The 22,084-nt window shown below is 39.6% G+C and overlaps 1 protein-coding gene across 1 annotated transcript; it reads right to left on the bottom strand.

Moving 5' to 3' along the window:
* Window positions 1-2,846: 2,846 nt before the first annotated feature.
* LOC139464889 (probable N-acetylgalactosaminyltransferase 9) lies at window positions 2,847-22,084 on the bottom strand. Its single transcript, XM_071246464.1, has 11 exons — window positions 21,689-22,084; window positions 19,145-19,311; window positions 17,827-18,004; window positions 15,585-15,788; window positions 11,734-11,851; window positions 9,957-10,044; window positions 8,698-8,795; window positions 7,864-7,998; window positions 6,900-7,007; window positions 4,064-4,198; window positions 2,847-3,726 (listed from the first exon to the last, which is right to left on the bottom strand). The coding sequence occupies exons 1-11, from the start codon at window positions 22,021-22,023 to the stop codon at window positions 3,586-3,588; spliced, it is 1,707 nt and encodes a 568-aa protein (XP_071102565.1). The 5' UTR covers window positions 22,024-22,084; the 3' UTR covers window positions 2,847-3,585.

Here is a 22,084-nt window from a genome sequence, read left to right as displayed (position 1 = left end):
TGGTCTGCAAAGCATTGTGATGCAATTTCATTGCAGCGATATCTACAGTATAGATATCGCTTGATCTCACCCAAGCGATATCTCCTGTGGGAGCCAGTTTTGGATGATAAATGATAATAAACAGAATGATATTGTACAGTGGAATGTGCACTGTAACCATGGTAACAAGGCGGAAATAGAAAAAAAGCAAAATTGATGTGCATTGTACATGTTTACAACTTCAGTGAGCACATGAACTCGAGTCTGAGGATGATAACAGAGGTTAATTCGAGATTGAAACCCATTATTAGTGGCTTCAGGCCCTGTCCTCTGAGTCTACTTGGCCACCCCTGCCCCCTTAAGACTATGTCATTGAATCAGATCCTTCAAACCAATTCCATACCTCTATCAGTCAGATATGGCAAACTTTTCATCACAGGTCATTTCTAGTGATCTTCCTCATCAGTCAATCAGAACACAGTCAAAATTGCCGGGAGCTGCATATCTGATTTCTGAATCACAAAATTAAGCAGCTAGCAGTTCAAATGTAACAAATGTTATATTTGGGATAACACTTTCTAAGTGAAGTACAGATTCTCATACATTTTTGGGTTGAGTCTCGTCTGGGATTCGAACCCAATTGACACTTGTCAGAGGGGTACACACATACGTTATCTAGACTACCAGTTGTCGGGACTTTCATTTATGTGGAAACCTCGGTGGCTGAGTGGGTTAGATTGCTGACTTTGTGTGCTGGCGATTAGGTGCCTTACTCTGGCAGTGTGGGTCCGAATCCAGGATGGGACTCAACCCCAAAAAGTACGAGAATCTGTTCTTTACTTAGAAAGTGTTATCCCAAATATAACATTTGTTACATTTGACCACTTTCCAAAAGGCATTGTGTGCTCATAGCAGTTCCAAATACAGTGAGTATGTTTTCATACCGCCTTCAGCATTATTCCAGCAATATGCAGTAGGGGACACCAGAAATGGGTTTCACATATTGCACAAAGTGAACACTTTCACAACTAGGATTCCCCTCCACCTCGGTGCCAAATGAAGAATAACAACGGCTGTGATGGTGTGGATACTTCAGTCATTTCTGAGCTCCATCTTCACTGTACAGGGTGTACTACCGAGGAAATGTGTTTTCCTTTACAAATGACTGCCATGTCAGCATCAGGCAGAGATGGTAAAGTCATTTATCAAAGAAACTGTGACTGACAATAGATCATGTTAGACTCAAATATTTTTAGAAAGCTGATATCTGATTGGTGCCAAAACCATCCTTCAATCTGATCTGACAGATCAGGGTTCACAAGACATGATCAGAATGGAGAAGAGGTATCACATTGGAGTAATAGACCTGATTTTAATGAGATTGCTGTAAGATGTTATGATAAAAAGGATTATCGTACTAGAAGTATAGATTCCCCAGGATTAACTGAGACAAAACGAGTCCAATGTTGTAGTCTCTCTGTATGAACAGCGTACAAACCAACAGCCATCCATCCCAGTGTGAAGAACCTGATTACTGGCAAGCCTGGTACACAGTTCTGTTCCCATATGAATACTGTACTCTATGCCCTGTTTGAATAGCTTCCATATTCCCATATGAATAATGTACATATTCCAACATAAATGTCAAACATATTCCCATATGAATAATGTACATATTCCAACATAAATGTCAAACATATTCCCATATGAATACAGTACATATTACCTGTATGAATGCTGTACAATTTTCCACGTATGAATAGCATACATATACATACCCATATGAATAAATTCCCCACATGAATGTTGTACATAATCCAATATAATGTTGTACATATTCCCCATATGAACTGTGTATATAATGCAGTATTAATATTGTTCATATTCCCCACATGAATGCTGTACATAGTTCTTAAAAGAATATTGGACATATTCCCTACATGAATGCTGTACATATTCCCTGTATGAATGCTGTACACAATCCAAAATGAACACTGTACATATTCCCCACATGAATATTGTATGTATATTCCCCACATGAATGTACATATTCCCCAAATGAATATTGTAGCACATGCAAGAAATCGTAATATAAACTGAAATTAGCTTGCACAATGAAACAAGATCAAAGCTTTCGACGACCCTGTATGATGAGAATTGTATGCAAACTCACCCTTGTGAATCTGTTACCATATGCCATGAGCTCATGCGTGTACTTGAAGCATGTTACACATGCAAACCGATCCCCATACATGATTCACATAGTGGACTTAAAGACCTCCAATTCACGATTCACATAGTGGACTTAAAGACCTCCAATTCATGATTCACATTGCAGTAAAGACCTCCAATTCATGATTCACATAGCAGTTAAGGTCTTCAATTCATGATTCACATTGCAGTAAAGGTCTTCAATTCATGATTCACATAGCAGCTAAAAGACCTGCAATTCATGATTAACATAGCAGGCTCAAAGGTCTGCATGATTCACATAGCAAGCTTCAAGGTCTGCATGATTCAAACAGCAGCTTAAAGGTCTGCATGATTCACTTAGCAGCTTAAAGGTCTGCATGATTCACATAGCAGGCATAAAGGTCTGCATGATTCACATAGCAGGCATAAAGGTCTGCATGATTCACACAGCAGCTTAAATGTCTGCATGATTCACACAGCAGCTGAAAGGTCTGCATGATTCACATAGTAAGCTTAAAGGTTTGCATGATTCACATAGCAGCTTAAAGGTCTGCATGATTCACACAGCAGCTTAAAGGTCTGCATGATTCACACAGCAGCTTAAAGGTCTGCATGATTCACACAGCAGCTTAAAGGTCTGCTTGATTCACACAACAGATTAAAGGTCTGCATGATTCACATAGCAGCTTAAAGGTTTGCATGATTCACATAGCAGCTTAAAGGTCTGCTTGATTCACATAGCAGGCATAAAGGTCTGCATGATTCACATAGCAGGCATAAAGGTCTGCATGATTCACATAGCAGGCATAAAGGTCTTATCCTCAGGACTGGCCCATATTAAAAGCTTGGATTGAAGACTGAGCAAGTTCTGATTATCAGAGGGTTTTATATACTACTCAAAAGAACTTAAAGAAAACCAGACTTTTTCAGATGACTATAGTTAATCTGTCATGACATCTTTTGAGTAGCATATACTAATGTTTGAGGTTTCAGCAGAACTATCCATTTCAAGGTGATCATTTCTTCTGGTCTGTAAATGTATTGCTGTTGATATTAAATGATTGCTGGTAATTTGTATAAAACAGTGTCACAAACATTCCAATTCTGAGCTGCACAGTGGTGATGTGTTATAAGACTGAGTGAGTGAGTGAGTGAGTGAGTGAGTATGGTTTTACATCGCTTTTAGCAATATTCCAGCTATATCACGGCGGGGGACACCAGAAATGGGCAGAAGACTTGATGACACACAACAAAACATATTGTGCAGCAAAAAGTCCACTGTCAGCAGTATCACAATAGTCTATCCAGCGGTCTGGTTGTCATGGGGGGGAGGCCTGGAGCACTCTTTACTTCATTCAGTACAACTCCCAATAAGTTAATGAGAAATGGCGAGGGATGGTAATCTTCATGTTGTTACTTTTCAAGGTAATGTTCAAACGTCCATTTCTGTGAATCGTCTCCGTTGCAAGCGTTGACAATGACAGCGTCGTCATTTTTTAGTTTGGCCTTGTCTAGACACATGCCTGACTTGACGTGGATGATTGTCCCGTCCTTCTGGAAAACAGAGTGAGTGAATGAGTGATTATTGCTTCATGTCACAGTCAGTCATATTTCAGTTATATCAAAGTGACCTGTAAATATTGTTTGTTTGTTGTTTAATGCCGCACTCAGCTTTCAGACAGCTGTCTATAAATATATCATATCTGGACCCAACAATCCAGTGATTTACATCATTCATTTGGGATACCAAGTCAACGAGCCTTGTGTTTTATGAAACCATGTAAACTGGTCTGTTTTCAGTGTATTTAGTTTTCTGAAATAGACACTATAAAGTCCAGATGATTTAATATAGTGAAACCCATGCGCCCCAGACAGTTAGGTGCGTATTTACCTTATTGTGTTTCCACTTCAGGGTGTCAGGGTTCCCAGCACATCCCGTGAGTCTGACTGCCTCCCCCGCTACACCGTTGGACAACAAACAGCCCTCCTCCCGGCGAAGCTCGTCTTTCATGCTGATTGACAGGATCTGAAGCAGGCGTTGGAAGGGGAAATAGAGGTTTGTTTTAAGTCAAAGTGAGTGAGTGAGTGAGTGTGGTTTTACGCCGCTTTTAGCAATATTCCAGCAATATCACGGCGGGGAACACCAGAAATGGGCTTCACACATTGTACCCATGTCGGGATTCGAACCCGGGTCTTCGGCATGAAGAGCGAACGCTTTAACCACTAGGCTACCCGACTGCCCCGTTTTAAGTCAAAAGGTGGCTCATAATTACTGAATACCGTCTTTAAGACACAGCATTATTTCACTCTTTTTAGTGACAAATGCTTTAGCTTGCGGATTTTCATGCAGAATTTGAAGAATACTTCTGGAATTGAGCAGCCGGCGTGACGAGCGAATACTTTAACCACTAGGCTACCCGACCGCCCCATGTCAATTGGAAGGCCCACCAGCAGGATTAGAAATTGGCACGAGTCCTGTAGTCCTTGCCAAACTACCCATCAGAGTTAAGGTGTCAAAAGGACAAGTAGAAATTTGCCATTATTAAGGGTTTGGCTATTTGTTATCATTAAAAGGACTAGTGGACTAAAACAGTTAGCTTCTATCGATGACCAGCCATTAGAGATTATCTATAGTCATGTGAAAAGATTGTGAGTTCTTTTCAGTAGTTTCAACATGATATGTAAGATAGCTAAGTGATAAATAGCAAAGAACAATGAAGAACAATGAAATTTTCATCTATCATGACGTCTTTTCTGGAGATTCGAGATTTGATGACACATAATGGGCGACGTTATTTTTTTATGGTGCTTCTAGTGAGTTGTTCCCCATAGATGGTGCTGAGCAATGCAGAAAAATGTGATGGCTGAACGATCACTTTCCAAAAGCAGGAGAGATATGACGATAGGCATTGGAAGAAAAGGTACAGGTAATTGACATGAGGATTATGAGAATATTCAGGAAATATCCACCTGTACATAAAATGGACTTGTCCTACATTGCCGAGGTTGGATTTTATTGAGGGAGTCATCATTATTAAGATACAGGTAAATATTTTTAAAGCTTGTACATTTTATCATCAACCTCAAAGAGGCTGTAAATAATGTTGATATCTCATATAAGAAATAAAAGACTCATGGTCGTCGTTTATCGTACAATAAAACACAGCAGGGAGAATAAACCACTCAGGACGGCACCTCATGGTTCCTTCTCCTTGCAGTGTTTTATTGTACGATGAAGAACTCCCACTCATGATATACCTTATTCGACGTAATAAGCGCCCAGGGCGCTCTCAAAATTAGAAATAGGGAGCTCTTATTAGAATATTATTTTGGTGAAACAAAACATAGTTAAAAGATAAATTTCTTGGTTTATACTGACAGCATGAATTTTTTATATATGACAGATATATTTTTCAAGAATTTATTTACCCATAATTAAGGGTGCATATAACACACGAGTGCGTATAACATGCAGATAAATAAGTCTTGTGTACATTGATCAATCGGAAGGGGTGCTAATTGGGTTTGTTCACTAGCCAATATATTAGCAAATATTGCCGTGGGCGCTTATTAGAGCGGGGCGCTTATTACGTAGAATACGGTAATGGAGATATAAGGCTAAAACATATATATAAAAACCTGGTTCTCAGGCAATGAATTTTGAATATAAAGCGCAGGCCGGCGGTGTTTTTTTTGTTTTTGGGCTTGTTCAAGCTATAGTAAGTAGCTATAGTAAGTAACCAACTAAACATTTGTGTACCATCAACCTGGGAAAGGACTTCCCTACATAAACAAGAATACAAATTCCTATTGCCGCCATGGCCATAACAAGATATGTGCAGTAAAGCAGTGCGCATGTAAAGGGAAGTAACCGCATTGTTTTTAAGTATTAGGATTCTTCTATGTTTTTTGAAAATGGAAATAAAAATGGAACGTGCGGCAAGCTTTATGATGATGCGGGCAGTGCCTGAGAACAAAGACTATTATTTTTTTAGCCTAATATACTGGATGATCAAGGACGGAGTATCCTTCAGGATCCACAGGTAATCCACATAACAGACTCACGTTAATGTATCACTGAATAACAAGTACATTGTCTCCAGACTAATCAGATATACTGTAAACAGGGAATTTTTTGCGACCGTTTTATTATTGCGAGTTTTGTGAACGAGACTCAATCGCAAAAATTAAAAACGCAAAAATAAGTATAAATAATAGATACATATTTTATTCATTGCAACACGTCATCAAATGTTGAAATCATGAACCAGAACTACAAGTTACTCAATAAGTTAAAAACACAAATGAATGCAGAATGGTCACACAATACATCACAAATGACAGTGTAAACAGACCAGTTAGTGTCACTGTTACCTCACAGTAATCCTGCCTTCTTCCAACCTCGCTTGATTGCGTCAGTGTCCTTTGCAATTTGGTCCACACATGACATGACACTGAGTTGAGTCAATTATCGTATTTGATAATTAGTCGCAATCTCTTCCGGTCAACTTTCCAGCCAACTCAGAAAAACTAGTTTCGGAGAGAAGCTTTTGTTTGGTACGCAAGGGGTCATCTCAACATGGCAACTCGCAAAAATATCTCGTCGCAGTATTGTCTTTGGCGTGGTATTCGCAATATTTTAACGGCGCAGAAATAAAGCTGTTTACAGTACATATGACTAGAATGGAAAAGGGTCTATTTAATCATGTTTTTTGAGAAGAACTCACTTGATTTGCACTGACACCATTCTGACAAGAGAAGAGTCCCATGTCGAAGGAGGACTTCTCGTCTTTCTGTAATGTGTCGAGGCAGAGATTGCTGGACGGATTCCTCACCTGAAACAGGAAGTGGTGCATATATATATCTATTTATCATATAATGGGTAGGTTTCTCGGCAGGATAAAGCCAACGGATAAAAACGATATCTGTTAGGGTCATATGCAGATAGATATGCAAATATCAAAGGTCAAGTAGGACTACTTTCACTGTTTATAAACAAACATGGCGTCGCCCTCGTCATTCGGCGATCGAGTCAGAATTAACCATCGGGAATCTAGATAAACTACAGGGATAATTGCTATCATTATCAAAAGAACAGTTTTGGCAACTTTGGAGATATAAATTTCGAAACAATTTTGCGAGGACACGAGGCCTAGCCAAGCGGGATCCGTAGCCATATCTGTGCTTGTAGACCTCTGCGGCATGAAACCTCCTCCACAAATTAAAATAGTTGGATCTGGCCGAAATATGTTTGAATTGTTACCTTGTTTCGTCTTGTCACTGTGTGTAAATCTGACTACACTTCTTAACGTTATGACACGACAGACCGACTGTCAACAACGTTTGACCATGGCCGTGACGTCTCATTTGACAAAAGGCATGTTACTCTAGCAGACAGACCGATGGATTGTCACAAAAGGCAGTTAAAAACAACTGTTGTTTTGCGTATATGTTGCTTCGCCACTGTATAAGAAACAGATTTCAGTTGGAACTATATTGGCTACTGTCAATGTCCGACTAATACATCACTTACCCTGTGATGTAATAAATATTAATGCGCGCATTCCAGGAAAACTCGTAATGTTTCGGTAATGTTTTAACCACTAAGCTACCCGACCACCCTTTCTGGCAAATGATGGTCCTGCTGAGTAACAGGTTACCATGGTTACACACATGAAACTGTAAACCTACCATTCCCCAAGCCTTCACATTCTCGTCAGGAATGAACTTCTCAGGGTAAACATTGTCCAGGTACCACTTGAAACTTTTACACTGGAGCTTCTCCCTCAAAGCCTTTCTCTCCGAGATGTCGCCATGGTCCTTGCCCTAGAAAGAAACATTTCATAGATTGATGGGATGAGTTATGGAGTGAATTGTTTGCACTGTTTTGAACATTATTTTCATTAAGTATATGCATGAGTAACCCAGGAACTTCATGACAAATATGTGAGTGAGCATGGTTTATGTTTGCAGCTGCTTTTAACAGTATTGCAGTTCCATCAGCCTAAACAAGGGAAAATTCTGAATTGATGCAAGTCTTAGATGTATACTACTTCAGTGAAACTTACGAGTACAGAGTGAGTGAGTGTTGTTTTACACCGCTTTTAGCAATATTCCAGCAATATCACGGTGGGGGACACCAGAAATGGGCTTCACATATAATACCCATGTCTGGAATCAAACCCAGGTCCTCAGCGTGACGAGAGAACATCTTAACCACTAGGTACAGAATACAGTACAGAATGGATGATAAATCAAAGATCATAATCCATGATTCGAACTTATGACAAATAATGCCAGTCAACAAACCTATCCTAAAATCGAGACACAATCCAGGGGAGGCTTTACACTTGAACGGTTAACAAACAAGGCAATACAAATACAATGGTTGATGGATAGTAATGTCCAAGGGAGATAACAAGCAGAGTGTATTCGACAACCACTAATAACAGCTGAACTGGGAGTGCTCATCAGTCATAAACATTTGGTCAGGACTGTTTTGGCAAACAGCTGATTGAAACTAACCAGCAGTTCTCTCCTGTGTGTGTAGTAGAGGCGCTTGTATCCATCCATCCATACCTCGGCAAGTCTCATGGAGTTGAGGCCGTGAGTGTCCTTGTTGCCTGTAACACAAAAGCCAGAGTGAGTGAGTGAGTGAGTTGAGTTTAAATCCACTTTGAGTTGTATTTCAGTTATATCATGACACGTCTGGGGTGATGTGGGTTTTAACTACGTTAACTACGTTGATAACGAACATATTTTTTTTGTTCCGACCATTTGCTGTACATATGCTGTATATGTTTATAACGAACTACGGTTATAACAACCAAAAATTACTGGTCCCTTTGAGTTCGTTATAACCGTAGTTTACTGTATTTACCACTTTAGCGAAACCCACTGCATTCAACAATTTCAACAGCGTTCATGATGAGTAGGACAATACTTGATTCATTTACGATTTTTACTGAAATAAATGAATCTATATCAAAGCTTGATGTATTTTTGTCTTTGTCTTTTAAGTGAGCGTGTCGTTCATATACAGATTAAGGTAATATTTTCCACATGACATATCAATGGGCCATTATGATTTCCTGTGTCAGTAGCGGAATGTATGGGATTCTATGAGCTGAATGTAATGTAATCTTGTAAGGTTAAGATGCAGTTTGTACGATCCAGAGCCTGTTCCACAAAGCGGTCAAAGGGCTAAGACCATCATACTGAGTGACTGAGTTGGGTTTAACGCCGCTTTTAACAGTATTCCAGTTATATCATGGCGTGTCAGCTTAATGTGGGAGGAAAGCACAAAGTGATGCGGGCCTCTGACTTATACCACTTTGGTGAAACCCACGAGCACGGGTATGGTGCTGACAAAGCTAGAAACATAATCAGGGTGAACCAGGATTCGAACCCACAATCATAGGTTTCTGGCGTGCCAAAGGGACGCAACTCTGCACATCGAATCGCAGCACTTTAGAAGACTGGGCCACCCGTGCCCCCTCTAAGATGATCATAGCTCCCATACTTTAACATAGGCTAACAGTTGTAGCGCTCTGATCATTTTGTGGAAGTGGTTCCTGTACGTCCTGCCTACAAAGATGTACTCTGTGCCTGTTGTCAATATACGAACTGGGTCAATAGTGACGTGACAGGCAATGACATCACATCAAACATATTGTCCTGATATCCGCACAGGCCGGACAGCTGACTAGTATGTGTTCTTTCAAGACAGCGACTGGCCAGTGAGACCGCTAGATTACTTAATGAGTGATGATGACAGTAGTTACCAGGGAATGTGTAGGGATGGCTGGACCGGAATATATGCCCCACTCGTGAACACGGAATAAACTCTAGTTTGCCACCACACATCCAGATCTGGAAAAGAAAATGGATGCATCTGACTCTGGGCCGATTGAGAGGTCCCTGGCAGGAGGGAGAGAGTTAATGAGTATGGTTTTACGCCACTTTTAGCAATATTCCAGCAATATCATGGCGGTGGACACCAGAAAAGGGCTTCACACATTGTTGTCCTGTAGGGAATTGAAACCAGGTCTTCGGTGTGAGGAGCGAACGCTTTAACCACTAGGTAACCCGACCACCCCTCCTTGGAAGAAAAGTCCAAGAGAGAAATGCCATGCTTTATTCAATGAATCAGAATCACACAGAAATACAATTTTTTTGTAGTATTCAGAATTTTAACAGCCCTAGCAACGTGGTAGGGTAGTAATTAATTCATAGAGTTTGTTGCTCAGCAATATTCCAGCCATACTCAGGCTGCTTGTATACAACATGGACAAACTGTAGTCCTCACCACTTGAAATAAAATGAAATATCATGATTAAAGAAGAGGGCTGCATGTTTTCTAATACTTATAAAATGAAAACAAGCCATTCCAGCAATAATGAACATTACTTACAGTAATAACAACAATTTGCAAAGTGCGCTTATCAAGAAATATCTATTTTGCATCGTTGAGTTTGGATCACCTGGTTACAATCCGGATAAGGGTCGACATGTGAATATGATGGTTATATTTAGCAGTGTATTCATCTCAAACTAGGTCAATAGTGCTTTAAATACTACATGTGCATGTTAGCTAGTGCTGGTAATTAATGTACCTGTACACACTGCTACATGTATTTTTTTATTTTTTATTTTTTTATAATTTATTATTCACTTCATTTTCTAAAATAGTAAATGACAGCTTGACCAAAACTTATTAAACATGTTAACATTTGAATTCAAAGTTGCTGCATATTTAGTTAAGTTGTAATAGTCGGAAAGCTCCCGTTGGATGTCACCCAAAGAAACAATTCTCCTCTCAACATAACGATAATTATATTAAAATATTACATATTTAATAAAAGAATACAACTGCTAAATGTAGCCGATCGCAGCTCCCTGACTGCCAAGACTTATCCCAGATTAAAAACAGACTAGCTAGTCCTGCTAGAAGAAGGCAGAAATGTGAACTATCTTCACATTATCTGTCAGTTCCAATTTGTAGCACAAGTGAAACATTGAGAACAGGTTCAGAATTATAGCTCTCAAATGCTACCAGTCTATGAGGACTATCATTGGAATTTTACACCATAATTTACTAATCTTGAGCTAGCGGACTTGTGTGCATATCAAAGGCTCTCATATTTTTCTGATATAAGCATGAGAACTTTCATTATTAACGCATTGTGGTCAGGACCACTAGAGATCCCAAAAGACCAGTAGATTTCTGTATCTGCTAGTCCTTAATCCTCATTTATCCAGAGTATAATATCTCCATTCTATAATTTACATAATACCATGGGCCCTTTTGTCTCATAAATGACATCACCACCTCCATCCATCCAATCTTTACCTTTGAACAGAATTTCTCTTGCTTATTACAGTATTTGGATTGGATGGTTATTTTTAGCAGTTTGCATTTATTATTGGGCGCAAAAAGAATCCATTTTAGTTAATGGAACCAGACTATTTATCAATAGAATGGAGATAAACTGCACTGGATAGTCAAGGGTGCTTGTTCTTAGGACTACACACAAATTCAGGTTAGTGCCAAACACTCACTCTAAATGAAATTTCCAAATTTTCTCCTCCCCAAACCTCCATTCCAGGGTCATATGATCCAATTTCAAAAAAGTACTTTCTGTCAGCAGCAAACAATCCTCCTGCCATTGTTGGAGACCTACAGGGGAGACAATAAGGAAGTCAATCATTGGATTACATAACAAACTTACAATCTATTGCCATGATAATGATTAATCAATGTATTTTCACATCCATCTCCTGAATGGGCGAAACTTGATCAAAAAGAACATATTAAATTGACACCCAATAAATGACAAGGTATGATATACATGATATAAGCCTACTGGGAATGTAAAAACATTAATGGTGACCTTGAAGTTTCAGAGGATATATAACAGTTAACAACACACAAAGAGTGAGTATGGTTTTACGTCACTTATAGCAATATTCCAGCAATATCACGGCAGGGGACACCAGAAAAAGGCTTCACACATTATACCCATGTGGGGAAACGAACCCAGGTCTTCAGCGTGGTGAGCAAATGCTTTAACCATTAGGCTACCCAAACACCCTGTTGAGTAAGACTAATCTCATCTGATTGTAATGTCAAGTTCTATTTAAAGTAGTTTCACATCAACAAGGAAAGTCAGCTGATTTGCAAATTTGTTTGATTTAATAATACTTGTAATATCACAGGTTACCATGGTCACACAAATGAAATATGCTAACCACAGATGTTGAAAATCTTCCACTTCAGGATAACAATCACTGACACACAGATAGTTAAGTAGTACATATATTCAAAATCCCATATAACTAGCGGTTTATCTAGGATTCCAAACTTGGTGCCCTTCACAGACAAATTGGGGAAAAAGGTCATTTTGTTCAAAATTTTGGGTTTTCTACAAATTCTTATTTTGGTAAATTCAGGGGTAATCCAGCATGTCATTAAATGTTAACAAGAGTTTGCCACTAATGTGGCTATATCCCCCGCCCCTGTAGCAGAATTTATGACATAATTAAATGTAAACAAACCCTAACCTTTTTTAACCGAGGTGGAACTTGTCATGGAAATTGTAAAAAAAACAACGAATCCTACCCTCACAGAACCTAAGTCCATCTTGTTGCCATGGAAACGTAAAAAATAAAAATTTCTAAAATTTCTCAATAGCAAAAGGCACCAGTTCAGCATGTACCTGACAGACCTGCAAAGTTTGATAAAAAAATATTGAACGGTTTATGAGTTATGCTCCGGAAACGAACCCTACCCTCACAGAACCTAAGTCCATCTTGTTGCCATGGAAACATAAAAAATAAAAAATTCTAAAATTTCTAAATAGCAAAAGGCACCAGTTCAGCATTTACCTGACAGACCTGCAAAGTTTCATGAAAAAATGTTGAACGGTTTATGAGTTATGCTCCGGAAACGAAACGTGACGGACGTATGGAACGAATTAAAACCAAGTAATTTCTTACGGTTTTTTTCATTTGTTCAAAGTTGGGACTGGTACAAATTGAGGGGGACTGGTAAATTTTAGAGTTGCCAGTCCAAGGGACTGGCAGTTTTAAAAGCCAGCGGGAACACTGAAGAGGTGAGATCTGATTGGTCCAAGGGGAGGCTTAGAAGGGACAGTAGTAGCCATTGGTGGCTCTACGATCGAGCCCAGGAGTTCCAGCCTAGTTAGGCAAGGGTGAAAAAAAGTGGTCTTATAAAGTCAGTTAACTCCCTTGCCTCGGAAAGATGACCTTGGGCAGATTATCAGCTTCTGAGCAGGGTCCCATATATCCCTGATAACAGGTTAACATGACAAATGACAATAAACATGACACTAATACAAGATACATTTGACAAGGCTGATCAAGTTTATTCTGTTCACAATAACCACACTAAAAGCAGAGGACGCTAAAGGTATTGATCTATACACACCCAACACATTCCTATTGATATGTCACATGTTCTCATTGATTTTCCTATTTAATAGCAAATGAAACCATATCATAGCACAACTGCTACATATATCAGTGATTCAGGCTACATAATGTAGCAGTTAAATAAATAATGACAGAAACAGGGGTGTTATGTGTTTAATATTGTGACGCAATCTGTGAAATCAACTATTTTGACACTACTTTGCTCTCAACAACATTTTCAGCAGATCATGGTCTCTTACAAGCTGAGTTTACAGTGTTTTTGTTTTTTTGTTTGTTGTTATTACTCAGCATAATTCCAGCTATATGACGGCGGTCTGTAAATAATCTAGTCTGAACCAGACAATCCAGTGATTAATATCATGAGCATCGTTCCTCGCAATTAGGATCGATGACATGCATCAACCAAGTAAGCGAGCCTGACCACCCGATCCTGTTAGTCACCTCTTATGACAAGCATAGTCGCCTTTTACAGCAAGCATGGCTGGCTGGTCGAGTTTACAGTGAGTGAGTGAGTGAGTGAGTGAGTGAGTGAGTGAGTGAGTGAGTGAGTGAGTGAGTGAGTGAGTGAGTGAGTGAGGTTTTATGCCGCTTTTAGCAATATTCCAGCAATACCACGGCTGGGGACACCAGAAATGGGCTTCACACAATGCTTTAACCACAAGGCTACCCCACCGCCCCTGAGTTTACTGAACCAAACAGAATTTTACTCGACCATGTAGACTTTGGCTTCAGATGTGTGGATGAAGTCGCAGTACTGTCACACCACATCTATCTTAAATCTTAAATCAACATTCTACACTAACACCTGTTAGGGTGCTGGTTGGATGGAAATAACTATAGCCAGGCCAGACCTTTTCTTAAAAAATAGTTTACGAACTGAACTCCCAAAAATTTAAATGTGAACAAAAAACAAATAAACATAAAATGCAGTGCTTTTTTCATTCTGCTGATGCCATATAACATGCACAGTAATATATAAGTAAAATGTTACAAAATCCAACTAATATAATGATCTAATACTGTAATTATGATCCCACACCAACTTTCATATTTTTCCTACCTAATTAACATTGTGGGGGAAACATAATAAAAAATTATATAATTGAAATTAGAAAATGTATTTTGGTATTTTTTCGACCCACCGACCAGTGATTTGGGGTAAAAAATCTGTAAACAAAATAAAAAGCCTGGCCTCGTAGTCATGACAGTAATTCAACAGCCTAATGCATAACCTTCCCTTTTCATATTGCAGATTACCTTGCATTCAACGTACAGGATGTCAAGGCCTAACGTGTTCTGAATTTCAGTGGATCATTACCATGGTCATGTACAGGTGAGAGTGTCTGTGTGCAAATGAGGTTAGTCTACTGAAAAACCTAGTGTCATGTATAGTCTGATAGGTAATTTAAGGTACCGACATTTACTACAATATCTGAAAACTATCGGACCTACTCCAGTCAAAGTTGGTATGAGATTATTAAACAGTCATACATAACTGGATATTACATTTAAATAAAATCGGTGCATCAATAAAAAATCTGTCTATTTAGCTATCACTATATTTCATCAACAATCAGACCTGTTCGTCACAAGTGGAACGAGCATTCATTGAAACAGCCATCTGCATAATGCTACCCCTGCGTCACAGGGCCATATGACACAGTTGAACCAATCAACTCAACTCGAAAGGGTGCACGGGAATCACGCAAGTTGACACGCCCAACGCTAACACCATCTCTCAATTTTCATTGAGAGGAATTTCTAGCTTTCCAGGGTGTAGTTGTACAAAGCGATCGTAGCGCTAAGGTGATCGTAACTCCCATACCTAAAAATAGACTTACGACAGTCGTAGTGATAAGGTTGTTTTGTACAATAACACACAGGGCAGAAGCTCCTATCTGTAACCATGGTAACAGGATTTCACAAATAAAAATATAATTACAACAAAAAATACCTACCTTATGGGGTCGACGTTAGATTTCCTGCGTTCCCGCTCCCTCTGGGGGATGGGTCTCCAGGAGAAGTGCAGACTCCACCAGAACCCCCCCACTGAGAAGCTTCCTGTGCTCCCGTACTGAAGAGTGTCCTTATCAATGCTGTCGATCTCTGGACACAACACGGCAGTGTGGTCCTCCTTGATACGGGACAACAATGGCTCCAGCCTTCATCAGAAACAGTGAGTGAGTGAGTGAGTGAGTGAGTGAGTGGGTTAGGGTGAGTGAGTGAGTGAGTGAGTGAGTGAGTGAGTGAGTGAGTGAGTGAGTGCATTATCAGGCTGAATGTAAAGATTTTAACGGGCTAACAAGCATCTTGAATAATATAGTGCTAAAGTGAAAGAGTGTGCCTAATTAAAGCCGGGAGGTTGAAAGCTTGAGATTATGTACACAGTCGAACCCTGTTATCTTGAATCCTGTTATCTCGAATGCACTGGTATCTCAAACTCTTTCTCTGCTCCCAACTGCCTCACGATATAAATAAATAAAAAGCTGATGGCTCATCTTTAATTTAAGACAAAAATATATAGGGCGATCTAAAACCCTGGACTTGGACTTTACTTTCGAATATTGGCTCATTTATCTCGAAGTTGGCATTTGCCACATTAACAGTTTTCAGGAGTGCAAGAATATCTAGTACCTTTCCCCACACATTAGACTAACATTTAGTCTCTGAAATCTTATATTACACAATATCCTTCTTGACTCTAAAAATAAAAAAATTCCCTATGCTGATTTCACATGTGTGGAGATCAGCTATCCCAGGTCACACTGGTAATCCCCCCCACCCCCCACACCCCATTTACGCCTCTCCCCACTGCCCCAGATGTATTTTGTTACAGTAAACCTAGATGGGAGCACTACCAGTGCTAGGCTGTCATCTGAACAAGATTCTCTGATATGATAAGAAAGGGACTTAATTACCGTTCTCTATTTCGACCAGTCCTCTCCCCAAAATGACATGACTGTGGAATAGAGCTAGCTTGAGCTGGCTAGACTTGCTTTTGTATGCATTTCTAGATTATTATTTTTTCATAAAATAAATATATTCCACGGTCATGGTGCAGGACTACCCACACATCTAACATTGTTGTTAAAGTACGGTGCAATTTAAACCAATTGTTCAACCAATGATTTACTTATGTCTTAATCTAATTGTGATGGTGACCTTTATTGACAAATATAACATTGTGAGAAAGACATGAGTAAAAACATGGCAGCACTTCCTGGTTACATCAAACAGTGCTAATCAAAGTCAGATTAAAGGAATCAAAACCGTGTGTTGCTACTCACACAACCAAGCCCTGATATGATAACCTTGCTTGAGGTGAATGTTGCACTTTGTTGTTTTGTCAGTGGACAGGCTAAACAGTATGTCTATGCCTATTAAGGTACATATACACTGTACATATTTGTCACAATTGTTAAACATTGTTGTCGAATTATGTTTCAATCTGTCACTGCATATAGGAGTTGTGTTTTTCGTAATTCCTTGTGTATTTAATCTTATGGCTATGTATCTATGATACAGTTACTTGATCTGTTTGGATGTTCGTGCCCCGTTATGTCAAATGTCCAAAGATACAATATGGTCCTGCTGGGTTCAAGGTAATGGAGTTCCACTGTATATAATTGTATTCCCCAATGGGAATGAACTTAAAAAAGGGTAAATGAGTGAGTCTGGACCAGACAAACCAGTGACTGATAACATGAGCAGCTTGCCATGTGAGGTGAGGTGAAATGGGGTTTAACGTCCAAGATTATTGCACTTATATAGCGACGTGCATGCACGTGTATGTGTTTGTGTGGCTGCTTGAACTAGGCCGGACTGATGCCGATTAATAGTGCTAGCTCACTGAGATACCATGCCGCAGTTTAACATGAATACCCGACTCAGACACAGTATACTGACTCCGAGCCGACCAGTCCTTGTTTTAGCCCCTTAATGCCAAGCGCCAGACAGGGGAACAACAAGTACCATCTTTTAACGTCTTTTGGTATGACACGGCTGGGGATCGAACCCCAGACCTTCCACACTCCGGGCAGACGCTCTACCACCAGACCACGGAGGCGGTCCTTGCCATGTGCCCAAGCATAATGACACATAAATAGTCACGCCTTACCAAACCAATCCTTGTTACAGTAGTGACAAGAACCCTTTTAGCATGTTAACTTTCTAAATTTTGACCACTGCAAATGCACTTACCATCCAGGACTGGCCTCACAATGGGAATCAAGGAAAATGAGCACGTCACCAGTTGCAGCCTTAGCCCCTGCAATCCTGGCCCGAATCAGTCCACTTCGCTCCTTGGTGCGGACAATCCGAACCACACCGTCAGGCCACGTCTTGGAGACAAAGTCCACTAGCTCCTGGCCCAGACCGGCTGACAACAAAACAGCGGAGGGGTCTTGCAAATACGAAATGTCCAAGGCCTCGTTCCACAAAGCAATCTTAGCCCTACAATTATCTTAAGCAATTTTAAAGCATTTTATGATTATCTTAACGTTTCGACTTTCATAAGGCATGTTAAAGTGTGGGAGTTACGATTATCTTTGTGCTTCGACTTTCATAAGGCATGTTAAAGTGTGGGAGTTACGATTATCTTTGTGCTTCGACTATCGTAAGTCATGTTAAAGTATGGGAGTTACGATTATGTTAGCGCTTCGACTATCGTAAGTCATGTTAAAGTATGGGAGTTACGATTATGTTAGCGCTTCGACTATCGTAAGTCATGTTAAAGTGTGGGAGTTATGGTTATCTTAGCGCTTCGACTATTACAAGTCATGTTAAAGAGTGGGAGTTACAATTATCTTAGCGCTAAGAATACTTTGTGGAACAGAGCCCTGAGATACAAGATTCACACACTGATCTTAGCGCTACCAAAGTCAACGTTATAAGGGAGTTCCTCATCCAATCATCTTCTAGTTAAGATCACTGTGGAATGAGGCCTAGGCTGTAGATGTTCAAGTGTTGAGGAAACCTACCATTACAGCCAATTAGATATCCACTGCAGTGTTCATTCTAGAGCATCACCCCATCCTTGTAAACATGTAAAATATTGCTGAATTTCACAAAACAAGAAACTCTAACAAACCCCAAGTTTCGAAAAAATAATTAATTTTTCATAATTTTCCTGCCACTGGCCATGCTGGCACTAAAGTCCCTGTTACACTATCAAAAACTTTGATAAAAAACATCTCAAAATTAAAACTCTCTCTTGTGTCCTTGTATGTACACCCTCGCCTTTTCAGAAAAGAAACATGAACGTTTCCCTGTTCATTCTTAGACAGTTGACATAGGCACTGGAATCATCTCTGTCCAACTCTGTCCTCTATTGTAGGCAAAAAGCTGGTGCCACCTCTGCAGCCAATCCGATATAGTCCTTTGCCAACACCAATGCCTACCCAAACTTCGACGAGTGTAAACAGCCAAACTGTGATCAAGAAAGCTAGTCACATTTTCTTTGACCAAGTTTTTTTATCAAAGTTTCTGATAGTGTAACGGGGACTTCACACTCACTCACCCCTGTCACTGAAGTCGTCGAGGAGAATCACTTCGTGCAGGTACTCTGGTGGCGACCTGTTCACAACACTGTGGACAGTGCGTATTAAGGGTGACCAGGCCTCATTGTGGAATATGATCACAACACTAGCGGTAGGTAGTACCTTTGGATGTGTTAATGTCCTACATCTGTCAAAAGTTGAGGAAAGAAAATAAGAATATGTAAACATGGTAATATTCTGTTTAATTAAATGTCCTTCAAAATCCAGTCAATCTATGGACCCAATCAATTTTTAGACATCTTTACTCTAATGATCATAGATATTATTCCAGAGCTTGATTTAAGGAACTTTATTTAACTTGCGCAAGGTGCATGCATTCGTCACCACTCGCACCTTTCTGTAACCTGCAAGAAGACTCGTCCCCCTATTGATGAATGTTATGTGCGAAAATACAACAAACCAATCAGAATGCGCGTATGATTTCAAGTTCTTCATCAAAGAATCCCTCAGAAATAATTTTTGATTTTACATATGTCTTGCATCTAAAAATGTACCAAAGACACAGTTAAATGTGCTCAATCATACTGTATAATTCCGCACGTCCCGATGTGCTTTAAATTGCATCTGAAATATATATAATATATGGGGAAAAAGTGTGAACCATCACGCAACGAGTTGACAATTGTTTTAGGTATACCCGTTTGCGCTAAGATGGAGCCCGGTCGCTAAAATGGCCACGAGAGGGGCACGAGTCGCTTTTCGGCTTGTCCCGGAATAACACGAGTTGGTCACAAATGAAGGTGCATGTTGATATGAAAACCTTGTTGCACCAGACAAAACCAGGTCACACACTGGTCCCATAAATTTGAAAGTTGAAACAGGCTGGTCTGCTGCCAGTGTCACATAAATTAATGACACATTGCTGTAAAACGTAATAGCAATACGTGCATGATTGTAAAGTACCCACAGTTCGATGACATCATGCCTAAGAAAGTATGACAAATTACACATAACACAGGGATTATATGAAAAACATTTTAGAGGTAATGAGTGTGTTCAAAGATTGATTTTGTGTGTGTGGACAAGTATGGAATATATTGGGGGGATGGGGGGGGGGATGCATGCACTTGGTATATCAGACATAGCTATTAGGTTTCATTTAACAATTATAGGCTGCACTGGTGTATGTTTTATATAACCAAATTGAGTCCTGTATTCATAACATAATGAACACTGCATTTCACAAGGCATGACACATTCCTATGACAGTATGTTGTAGGGCTGGGACAAGTCCAAATTTACTACCTGGGTACCGTCCACCTTATTACCCGACCCTACCCGGGTACCCGCTGTCGATATTTAGAGATAGGTACAAACTGTCCGATTTGGAAAAGTTTGACCGTAGCCCTGGCAAAATGTATTTAGATACATGAGTAAAACAATCTGGTCATGCATACACTGAAGTTTACTGCATGGAATTTTATCTTTATTCAAACATATAAAAGTCAGAAGGAATGGGTGCATTGTCAGAAAGAAATGGGAACATTAGTGACTTGTAGCGAAGTTATTGAGTTTTCGATTTTTTTTGTCATTAAACAATATATCATGTGACTAACCACGGGTGCGGGTAGTCCTGTGGGTACCTGAGTCCTACTCAGGACGCACCCGACCCGAGTACCCGAGTTACCCGTCCCAGCCCTAGTATGTTAGCTGTTAAGAAATCTGGTGCTAGCAAACCCAAGACAATGGGTTTTGTATTATTTTGAAAACATATATAAACACTTGCCGTTATTATAGAAATAGTATTCCTGACTTCAGCCAAGTATTACATGAAACCTGGTCAATTCTCAACTTTGATTAGATGCTGCTATCCTATCTCCTCCTCCACACCATACTTCTTTTCTGCATATTCTTGTTAAAATATACATTTAATTAAATAAGGATACTTTCTTACATCCATTAGCAGGATGAATTAAATAATCCTCATTTACATTATTTAACATAAATGTTCTAACTTCTTTCGGTGGCATTTAGATTTGGTGTGATGAAGAAAGACAAGTTCTATGGATGAACGATTTCTTTATTCCAATTAGTGTCATAATTGTAATAGCATTAATTGTAATAAAGAAGTTGTTCATCCATAGAACTTGTCTTTCTTCATAAATGTTCTAATTTACATGATAGTTTACATTAATATTTAGGTTAAACCTTTAGAAAAGGAAATATCAATTTGAAGGGTCAGGAAAGCATACGTCTCCAATCATTACTATCTCAAACTCTGGATAAATGTCAGCCCACAGTTATTGATCCTGTTGGACCAAGATAGTAGGGGCACTTGTTTAGGTCTTCCGCATGCTTGTCTAGACAAGCCAGTCAGTTAGTAGTGCATAAACATCGATGTTGTATAACAGTCAACAATGCATTGGGGATAACATGTCCTTTCAACATGACATCTAATAACACATTTTGTAAGATATTCAACCATGTTAAATGTCAGTTTAGGAATGACATAAACTATAATGTATACGGTAGGTGCAGTATCGTAGAGCTAAATGTTTACTTACTCTGGGTCTCTTACATCCTTGAGTCCCCTATCGAGGGCTATCTTATCGCTTGCAACTATATTAAACGCTTCTTTTGTCATGAGTTTTTCCGCTTTTGCTTTTTCTTCTCCTTCCAACGTAACACCTTCTCCTAATTCGCCCGGCCCAGTCCGCTTAAGTTCACCGTTCTGATACTCCACATATCGCTTTTTCCGTAGAGAGAATAATTCGTCCGGCGTCTCCCAACTCGTGAACGCATACCAGTTGCTGTAGATGTAATATAATGCAATAGCCGCTACTGCAATTACAGCGATACTCCTCAACTTAAGCCTCTTGTAACGTGAAAATAATCTCATTATTGCTGTTATAGAAATATAATAAGTTTGTTTTGGACAACTGTCACAAACTTTCAGAAGT

This window comes from Haliotis cracherodii, unplaced genomic scaffold (assembly GCF_022045235.1).
Source record: "Haliotis cracherodii isolate W230 unplaced genomic scaffold, xgHalCrac1.p SCAF_17, whole genome shotgun sequence".
NCBI lineage: Eukaryota > Metazoa > Mollusca > Gastropoda > Lepetellida > Haliotidae > Haliotis > Haliotis cracherodii.
The sequence above is the reverse complement of the archived record's forward strand: the minus strand, read 5'-3'. Positions and strand labels throughout refer to the sequence as shown.